At 44.6% G+C, this 10,205-nt stretch overlaps 2 protein-coding genes across 3 annotated transcripts in view; one reads left to right on the top strand and one right to left on the bottom strand.

Moving 5' to 3' along the window:
- Positions 1-9, bottom strand: part of SZT2 (SZT2 subunit of KICSTOR complex) — a 53,776-nt gene extending 53,767 nt beyond the window's left edge. The window contains exon 1 of the mRNA XM_039711814.1: positions 4-9. Coding sequence (XP_039567748.1) covers positions 4-9 — 6 coding nt within the window. The remainder of the gene's footprint in view (positions 1-3) is intronic.
- MED8 (mediator complex subunit 8) lies at positions 7-9,459 on the top strand. 2 transcript variants are annotated; one of them, XM_039711761.1, is made up of 7 exons: positions 7-31; positions 2,642-2,760; positions 3,798-3,942; positions 4,307-4,447; positions 4,855-4,936; positions 5,813-6,061; positions 8,997-9,459. In XM_039711761.1, the coding sequence occupies exons 1-7, from the start codon at positions 26-28 to the stop codon at positions 9,059-9,061; spliced, it is 807 nt and encodes a 268-aa protein (XP_039567695.1). In that variant the 5' UTR covers positions 7-25; the 3' UTR covers positions 9,062-9,459. The 2 variants fall into 2 exon arrangements, with proteins under 2 accessions (XP_039567695.1, XP_039567696.1); XM_039711762.1 differs by lacking the exon at positions 7-31 and adding an exon at positions 56-201.
- The last annotated feature ends 746 nt before the right edge of the window (positions 9,460-10,205 follow it).

Raw genomic sequence — 10,205 nt, 5'->3', positions numbered from 1 at the left:
CGCCGCCATCGCCGCCGCTGCCGCCATGCAGGTGAGGGCCGGGGAGCGGAGCGGGGCCCGGCGGCTCCGCGGGGCCCGAGCGCGCCCGGGGCTGGGCAGCCTGGGCGGGCGGTGTTCTGCTGTGCAGCAGCCCCTCGCTGCTCTGCGGCTGTGGGGTGTGCGGGTGTGGGGCCGCGTGCCCCGGTCCCGCTTGAATGAAATGTTAGTGTTTTTGTCTTACGAAGTGCTGTGAATTTGTAGCATCCGTATCATCCAAAGAAGAGAGCATTGCGGGCAGGTTAACGGGCTGTAAAGATCCGCCTCCTTTGGGTTGTTGGAAGGCGCAGCCGGCTGGCCTCATACAGCTGTCCTGGCTGTCCCGCTGGAAAAGAAAGTGAAGACCGGTTGTCCCGCTATTCCTCGTTTATGGGGATTGTTACATTGTCTCTCCTTGTTTCAGCCACTTAGTCATACCAGTCTTTTTACTGCTTTTTCACTGGGGTTTTCTTTGTTTTGTTTTTGGGGTTTTTTGGGTTTTGGGTTTTTTTAAGCTATGAATATTCATCATGCTCGTTGCCTTTATCAGTACATGTTCCTACTCTACTCCTTTTCAGCTGGGGGAACAAGAGTGACGTGTAATATTCGAGATGCAAAGGAGGCATGCATTTATGTGGTGACATAATGATGCTCAGTTTCTGTTGCTTTCCTAATGACTCCTGTGGTCGCTTTTACTTCCTTGACTGCCTGTCCAGCATTGGGCAGATGTTTTCATGGGTTACCCTGAGATAATCGTGAGATCTTGTTGAGTTAGGACGTTATCAGCTCAGATAATGCCATTGTGTACAGAAAGTCATGGGGGTATTTTCCCCCTTTGTTTTGCCAGTCAGGATTTTTTTTCTCCTTTGTTTTGCTGCCTGCATTGTTTTACCTTTACCTACTCTGAATTTCACCTTTGCCTCTCGGTTGCTCCATATCAGGAGGCCTTCAGAACCCCTGCCATAAGCCCTACCTTTACTACCTCGGGCCAGTTTAACGTTGCTATCAAACCGCTCAAAGCATCCTCTTGGGGAAGCACAGCATTCCTTGGAATCTTTGCTGGTCAGTGTTTCTGTGTGCTTATTGCACAGCTCGTATCTGCCTCCAGCTCCCGATGGCTTTGGGAAGAGCCTGGGGAAGGAGGGTTGGAGTCGCTGCTGCCGTGAGAGTGCTCCTTGTGCAATGGGGTTTCATCCATCCTCTTGAGGGCTTCTTGGATAAGCACGGGCAGGGGGCCAGGGGAATTGCCGTGGGTGCATGTGCCTGGCACCTCTGCAGTGAAACGCTGGCTACCAGCCTGGCTTGTAGCACAGGCAGTAGTTAACCTCCTTGCACAAACACAGTGCACACAAACTGTTGCAGGCACATTTCTTAATTGGACAGGAACCGACTAGTCCTGTTACAAGATGAAGGAGAGTGCTTTTATCTCCAGGTGGAACAGCCAGCAGCAGTCTGTTCGTGAGTCCACTCCATGGACTGGGGATCAAATTTTAATAAGGTTGATTCAGCTGTTTGTTTTAAGGTTGTTAAAGTGAAATGAAGTCCCATCAGTGGTTACCGACTTGTCAGAGTACAAATAAAATAGAATAATGTTGTGCTCTCATGAACGTGGAAGGTGCCTGATAATCTCTCCACGAAGCTTACACTGGGCCAGTGTATTTGAACAGAGCAACAACAAACCCAATAGCAAGCATGCCACCAGTGTGAGTCACCCTATCTGCTTTTCCAGTCGGTATTCCCTTTCTATTATTTGATTGCTTTGTCCCACCCTCCTCATGCATTATTGTACAGTTCTCAACTTACACGAGCAGTTCCTTAGGGCTGGGACTTTAATTATATTTTGCACAATATTGTAGAATGAGTAAGTTAGAATAGATAAGAGTTTAGAGGGCTTTTGCAAGAGTTGGTGTCTTCAGCAACACTCCCCAGTCTTGACACTTTGTCTGTCACCATCCTCCCTCACCCAGAAGGGGATGTCAGTGGGGAAGATTTCTTAAACAATGTAATCCCAGCAAAAGGCAGGAGGTGAGTACTGTGGGTACAGTGCCAGTCTGTGTCACAGCAGGGCAGGGCCTCCTGCAGCCCATGGGGCACAAGGCCAGGAGGAGCTGCCAGTTTCCTTGGCAGCTGGAAGTGTCACATGGGCAGAAAGAAAGTAAAGAATGGCGCAAACTGGAGTCTTCGGTAGTCCCTGAATCCTGGTACTCATTTTGCAAAGACTGTTTTGGATGAAGACATCACAGCATCCACAGCTGCTTCAGAAAAGGCTGAGGGAATGCTAATCATCTTTGATCTGGGTTAGCTTAAGTGGCTTACAAAGGTGGCGCGAGCTAGTTTTGATGACTTTGCCTGATGTGGTGAAAAGCAGGTGTAAGTGGTGATGTCTTCAGACACTCATCTAGATCTTTAGCAGGACAGCTGGCCAAGCGTTTGTCTCAGGCATAAGTCTCTTGCCTAAGTAGTCTGACCCAAGGGAAAGGGGTCAGTGTGAAATAATAGGATTTTTATCTCCAGTGCCTCTGCTTCCTCTGAAAAGGAGGCTGTGGAACAGATTGGATCATGGATGCATGGGTGTGGATTCACAATGTCTTTGTTCTCCTCCCTTGTCTGTCTTGTCTTTTTTTAGAGAGAGGAGAAGCAGCTGGAGCTGACCCTGGAGGCACTCATCAGTCAGGTGGCTGACCTGAAGAACTCCTTGGTCAGTTTTATCTACAAGCTGGAGAACGAGTATGACCGACTCACATGGTAAAGTGTCTCACTGCTGATCGCTGCCAGAGCTCTTCAGACTTGGCTCAAAGGATTAATTAAAAAACATTAGCTTCTTGTCAATAGGTTTCAATTTTCTTTTTACATTGGTGCTGGAGGAACCATTACACATCTTCCACAAGAAAACTAGTTGAAATCCATTGGCTTCATGCTGTAGAGTAATTAGAGTCACGCTAACACCTTTTAATCCAGACATTTTATGGGAACTAGACTTGCATCTGCAGTGAATAGAAGTTCTCAGATGAAAGATCTTAGAGACCCACATACGCTATAAAATGAGGAATGGTTCTTTCTGCATTTCTTGACCTTTTCTGGCTTTTTGTGGCTCTGATATAAAGTGAGTTTTTGTCTTTTGCTGATTCTGCTTTACCACACAGTTTGAGAGCCTTGCAAGATGGTATTCTCTTCCTGGAGAATATGGAGCAAAAAGATGTTATAGCTGCAGCTTAATAAACTATATGGTATCTTAGTGTCTGCCACTGCAGCAAAGCTTCACAGACAAGTTAACATTTATAGTTAATGCTGCAGGAGGCAGGAGAGCTGATGAATCTGGCACAGCGACCAAGCTGAAGAGGACCTTCTTGAAAAGATTATCAGTTGTTTAGCTTCATTGTTTCTCAGTCCGGATAGCCAAATGATAAATATTTTCTGTCCTGGCTGTACTGCTTAGGAATGAAATTGTTTCTTAGACCTTGCTCCAGATGTCTGGAGAGGTAGTGAAAGGAAAGAAGTGCTTCTGTGTGTGTTACTGAAATCTCACATGACTGCCACTTTCAGTGGTATTGCCTGTAATGTCCCTGAGATATTTGCTGCATTTGAGCCTTTTCCAGTAAGGGCTGGGGTTTGTCCACACCTGCATATTCAGCCATAGGTTTTACTGCTTACTGTCTGGAGTAGACTGATTTGAGGACGGATAGTGTTGTTTCCTCGCTCCTCAGCCATTTCAGTGAAGAAGAGAGAAAAGCCCTATGTGGCATCCCTTTTCCATATTCTGTCTTCTTTATTTGCTTTTCCAGGCCTTCTGTTCTGGACAGCTTTGCATTGCTCTCAGGACAGCTGAACACTTTGAATAAAGTGCTAAAGCATGAGAAGACACCACTCCTGCGAAACCAGGTGATCATCCCCCTAGTGCTGTCTCCAGACCGCGATGAGGAGATCATGGTAAGACATGTCCCTTGAGTATCAGAAAGTGCTTGAGTGTCTGAGTATTCAGCTGGGCATTCCGCTGTTCTGGGTGTAAAGGAAGAAAGGGCAAGAAGTACTTCTGTCTGAGAGCTGCTTTGCTGTGGGGTTTCACCTCCAAACACTTGCACTGGATACACTTTACAGGACGTGTTGCTGTTAATAAATAATTTGCTGTTACTAAACAGGCACAGTGCAAATTCCTAGACAAGTTGTTGAAACTTCCTAATGCTCCTCAGATCAAGCTTTTCCCTGTAGCCGTGTTCAGCACCATGGCCTGTGCCCTGGTCTGGTGCTGGGCTGGAGGAAGAGGCTCTGAGTGAGGCTTGTGCCACCATTGCAGCGGCAGACAGAGGGGCGCGTGCCGGTGTTCAGCCATGAAGTGGTGCCCGACCATCTCCGAACCAAGCCTGACCCTGAGGTGGAGGAGCAGGAGAAGCAGCTGATCACAGATGCAGCTCGAATCAGCCCTGATGCAGCACAGGTAGGTAAAGAAGGGTTTGATACTTCTGCCTCTTACCTCTAGGTCACAAGATGCCCTTTAACTGCTTCCTCCACCCTTCCAGTTGACAATTTTCTTTTTCTTCTGTGTTCTTTCCTGTCTGAGATTTCTCCAGCTGACCGTAGCTGAGGTTTGGTTTCCTCCACAGTTTCACAAGAGTATCCAGCTCTGGCTGTTCACAGGAGGTGCCCTCCACCCAGTCAGAGGCGAAGGCTATCCCATTTTCATAGTGCCCTCCTGCTTTTACTACTGGGCACTCTAAGCTCAGCTACCAAAACACTTATATTTGGTTACACAGATCTGGGGAAGGGAAAGCTTGTTCATTTGTCTTGCTGATTTGTACTGAATTGGAGGTATCCTAGCAGTTTCTGACAGTTTTCATTTTGCAGAAACAGATCCAAAGTCTGAACAAAATGTGCTCAAATTTGCTGGAGAAAATCAGTAAGGAGGAGCGTGAATCTGAAAGTGGAGGTATGTCACTGAGGTGGAAGTGGGGTGCAGGGTTTAAGTAGAGAGAGTAGAGGGCAAAATAGGTCTGTTGGAGAGACTGAAGTATGGGAAACAGTGCTGTGGGTGCAACGTGTCTTCCTTGTGTGACCTATGCATGGCAGGAAGGTCACTCCAGCCCTTTGACATATCCGCCTTTGAGGAAGTGATAAGTATCTGCCAAGACTTCCCAATCAACTTTAATTAATAAAAATAGCTGTGAAAGTGCAGCAGCAGTTAATGAGAAACCCTTTAGCTATGTTCTGAAGGAGTCCCCATGTTGGCAGGCTCTTGTGTGATCCTGTCTAGATAATGGGTGCTTCAGGCTCATGGCCAGCCTTTTCTATTCCCAGGAGTGCCACACACTACTCATAAAGGCAGTGGCATTGTTTTTAGTCTCATCTTTGGCACAGGACCTGAGCACAGGTTCTGTCTGCTATCTGGGAATAACTGGGCACATGTGTGGCAAAAAAACTTGCAGATACCACATTGCTTATGAGCTTCCAAAAGGGAGTGTTGCTATTGTTTATCTGAATCTCAGTGTTACCTGCTGTAGGATTCAGCATGCAATAACCTTTAGTGGCAGCTTCTTATGGGCATGGAGGAGTTGGCTCACTCTACCCTCCTTCCATGAGCAGATTATGCCCTGCTCTCAGTGAAAAAGCTCTTGGATCACCAGTGTCCATTGATTTTGCAGCTTCCTTGACCTTGCTGAGACTCTTGTAGGACAGCCTGTAAGAAACTCATCTCTATTGCATGCATTAAAGTAGCTGAAAAGTAAATTCAGGACCAGCTATGCTACTTTTTAGACCTGATTGCCAAGTCTAAAAATAACTTCCAAACTAACTTCTTTTTTTACAGGTTTACGGCAGAACAAGCAGACCTTCAACCCTGCAGATACCAATGCCCTGGTAGCAGCTGTGGCCTTTGGGAAAGGGCTGTCAAACCGGAGACCCCCGGGCTCTGGGGCGTCTGTGCCGTCGGGCCAGCCGGGAGCTGGTGCCATCATTGCAGGTGCTTCAGGCATGCAGCAGGTCCCCATGGCAGGTGCACCAGCTCAGCAGCAGCCAATGCTGGCAGGAGTGCAGATGGCACCAGCAGGGCAGCCAGGTAAAGTTCCATATCTGAGATCTGTTGAAATCCAGGGAGCAAGAAAGACAAATGCAGGTGTAGAGATTCTTCCCCAGTTTTAAATGTGACTAAGTATGAGGTTCCTTTCGGGCTTAATGACATGAGTCAGGTTATAATAGAGGAGTAATACCTGTTTAAAATTGGCTCAGAGGGTGAGGTGGATCCCAGCCAACCAGCTTCAGCTTCTTAACTTACACTGCAATACTATTTTAATAATAGACTTACTGAACATAGGAATCAATATGAAGAGAGATCACAGTGTAATTTTCAGAGATCTGTACTGGGCATTTTCCTGTGAAATTTAAGTTGTGGGTAGGTAATAAAGTGGAAAAGTTTGGTGGTAATGAGTTATGTAAGAAAAGAAAGTTTTCTCTAAAAAGTTAGAAGGATTTCCTATACAAAGTGACTTTACTTAACAGCAGTAGATGACATTTACATTGAATATGAAGTGCAATACTTAGGCATAGAAATTTGGCTACACATCTACCATCTGGACTCTAACCTAGTTAATTGTGTTTGTGAAATATATCTATGATAGAAGAGTTCTATAAAGACAATAATTGGGTATTCACTTGGGGCAGAAATGCAAACTAAATGCTAGGAGTTTCTAGAAAAGGAACAGAGAAACAGGATATCTTTAGGCTATTCTGTAAATCCATTGGGTATCCATATCTGCCTTATGGGTGGTTCTGATGTCTCCTCTGCCAGTGGGCATAGCTTTGGGCTAGGGAGAAGAAACTGGAAGCATATAAAACCCAAATTATATACAGCAGGCAAATGAGGAATGATTGTTCATTGTCTCCCATGATATAGAAGGATTGGTGAAAGTGCACCAATTAAAATATGGGCTTGTGGATTTAGAAGAAAAGGGAGATATTTTTCTGAATACTAAATAATTACACTGTAGAGCACATTGCCTACTGTGTGACAGGCAGATAATGTTTATATGAGATGGAAAAAGTAAATACATAGACTTCTGAATGAAAAATCAGTCGACATCTCATTCTGAGGATACCAACTCTGATTCCTTGACCCTGAGCCACAATATGTTAGAAGCAGAATAGGTATTCTGCAGGGATATCACTGCAGGCTTGCCCTGTTCTGGTATTCCTACTTAAAAATCCTCTGCTGTCAGGAATGGGTTTGGCCTGGGGGACTAAGCAGGCTAACCCTGTACTGTCAGAATGTTTATGTTAATTGCAGTTTAGAATATCTGATATCCTAATTGGTGTTTTCTTGCTTGTATATAATGACTGTTGTTCAGATGTGTACTTGAGCCAACAGTATTGATCCTAAGTTAAATATGTATTTATGTAAGAGTTAGAAAGTAATTTCCACTGTAATTTGGTAACAAAGGAGACCTCCTGTGATTGCTGGCTGGATACCCAGAGTTACTGTATCCAGGGTGGGGAGGCAGTCAGTGTGGTGGGGAAAGTACCTCTTGATAAGGGCAGCTGTGGTGGGTTTTGGCTAAGGTCAGTCTAGCTATTCTGCCTTTGATAGTGCCCATAGCCAAGGCTGAAAGGATACAAGAAGAAAGTATATCTTCACTACAGTTGTTTTTTAGGGATTTTAAGCCAGAGTTTGTTTTGATACCTTTGGGTCCAGGAGCTGTCAATTTTTGCAGTTACTGTTTGAATTACAGTTTTGACTTCTACAACACCTATGGCAGTATGTCCCACAGCTTTATCACATTTTGCTTAAAATCTTTTTGATGTTTGAATATTTTGCTTGATAATTTTATTGCAATTTTTTTACCCATGTTTTGAGAAATGGTGAATAATCATTCCTCAGTTACCTTCTCCATACTAGTTTTCATGTTTTGGAAATCTGTCATGTCTCCCTCCTTTATCTATTTTTAGGTGTTTTTCCTTTAGCGAAGTCCTATTCTCTTTAATATGACTTTGTGTGAAAATTATAACTTGGATCATCCTTTTCATTCTTACATGCACTTTTTCTGGTTGTTCTCAAGACTGGGAACACCACAACCACTCACAGTGTCTCAGATGTGGGTGAACCATACTGTTTGGTTCACTGTTGCTTTTGGAGTGGTATCCAACAGTATTTGTCTCCTGATTGGACAGGTAACTGATAGAAACTAACATTCATTGCTATGGGTGACAGTGACCCACTATGGGTGTGTTTGAGAAAGTTTAATAATCTTTATTGGTTTAGGCTTTTGCTTATCAAATCTTTTCTTGTCCTGATGCACTATAATTTTAACTTTCAGAAGTTATCCTTTTTTTTTCTGGTTCAATCTGAAGACACTGAAGAAGTGTTTTTTGAATATCCCTCTGTGCTGCTCTTTAATCACTGTTTATTTTTCAGATCATCTTAATTTTGTCTAGCACTCTACACTTACTTTAAGCTCCTAATAAGATGTCTTTGAACACACTCCCATGTGAGATTGGTATCAGCAGAGAGTAATAATGCCCAAGAGGTGGATGTGGTTACAAGAAATTAAGAAATCTGAGAGAGGCTTAGTAATTTAAATATACACCCTGACTGTAAATAATGCTACAGGGAAGGGGATACAGATTCTCTGAAATGGAAGTGGACACAGTCTGGGTTCTTCTGTGTTCTGCTGCTGCCAGCAACCTCTATGAGACTAGGCCCAGCACTCCTGTAGGAGCCCCCTGACAAAGAGAAAGGCTTGCTAAGGATGAAAAAGTAATAGAATTGAAGGGGATAGCAGGGGGACACGGGAACTGTCAAGGAGATTTGTCAGCAGAGAAAGATGCCAATTTGTGAAAGAGATTGATCATGTATGTCAGAAGCTGGAAGGTGCTGTAGCAAATGAGCCTGGAGTGGAACTGGAAAAGCCCAACAAGATTGTTGGAATCTTGTGTGCTCCTGAGCAAATGCCCTCTCATATTACTGATTTTACACTGCTTTTTCTTTTTTATCTCTCCAGGAAAAATGCCGAGTGGCATAAAAACAAATATAAAATCTGCCTCAATGCATCCGTATCAGAGATGAGCTGAGATGAACCAGACCGATGGAACAGCAACATTTGTTACTGCTGCAGGCACCCCACCTGGATTCCTTCTAGGACTTCCAAGGCCCTTCACATATCCACACACCATATTTGGGAAGACAGGGTTTATAAGGTCCTTCCCTGGATTTTATTTAGTGCTGGGTGGCTTGTGTGGAGCTGCTGCTGGCCATGTCTCCTGGACATAAGTACTTCTCTGTTCAGCCAAAGCAGAGGACTTTGTTTCTGGTATTGATGCCATCTTCTCCAGGTCTGGCCTGGAGGATAACTACCCTTTCCTGATAGAGAACCTGAAGAGCTGCACAGAGCTCCTTGTTTCTGCTTGTTCACTTGTGTTCTTTCTTTACTCCGTCTTGTTTAATAAAGACCTTGTTATGCTCACTGTGAGACGCTGTGTCCGTCTCTCGGGTCGTAAGGACTCTTATTTCCCTTTGGGTAAGGCCACAGAGCAGCTCCAGTCTAAACCACAGTGAAAATGTTGGAGGCCAAGTGCTGGAGCTGCAGGTCTGTGTGTAAAGGGATGTAGCACAGTGAGTCAGCAGGGTACAAACATAAGCAGCAAACACTTTGCGCATTAAAAACCAATTATGGTTATACCCCAGAAAGTAAACTACTGGGAAGGACTATTTCAAGGCCCACAGCAAGAAGACAACACTTGAGGAACAGAAGCACAGAGCTTTTGTATTCTGATACTGCAGCAAATCCCAGATGGATCTGATTTCACTCCATGCTTCTCTGCTTCTGTTTTCTATAAAGTTTATTAGCTGCTTCAGGATTAATTTATCACTTCAGAAAGGTATTTCAATGTGAGCAGGACTGTGACACTTCTGGATGGGCCAGGTTGTGAAGTCTGGCCTGTTTCTCTTAGGAACTGGGCACTGAAGCCATCTCTGTTTTACTTTATGCCATTGGGCTGTAACATATAATCTAATGAGAGATTCCTGTGAGACAAAAGGGTGGGTGCACATGCCCATGGAGCCTGTCAGTACATACAGCACTATCCTAAAGCACAAATGTCCTGCCTATGGTTACCCTTGCATGGACTTCCTTCTGACTTGTGTTGAAAGCCAGCAGTGTGTTTTACTCAATAGCATCTGTCAGCAATCTTCGGGTGAGGAAATCTCCACT

The sequence above is a fragment of the Passer montanus genome, unplaced genomic scaffold, assembly GCF_014805655.1.
Source record: "Passer montanus isolate IOZ18808 unplaced genomic scaffold, ASM1480565v1 scaffold25, whole genome shotgun sequence".
Taxonomy (NCBI): Eukaryota; Metazoa; Chordata; class Aves; order Passeriformes; family Passeridae; genus Passer; species Passer montanus.
Note: the sequence above shows the minus strand (reverse complement) of the source record. Positions and strands in the feature narration are given on the sequence as shown.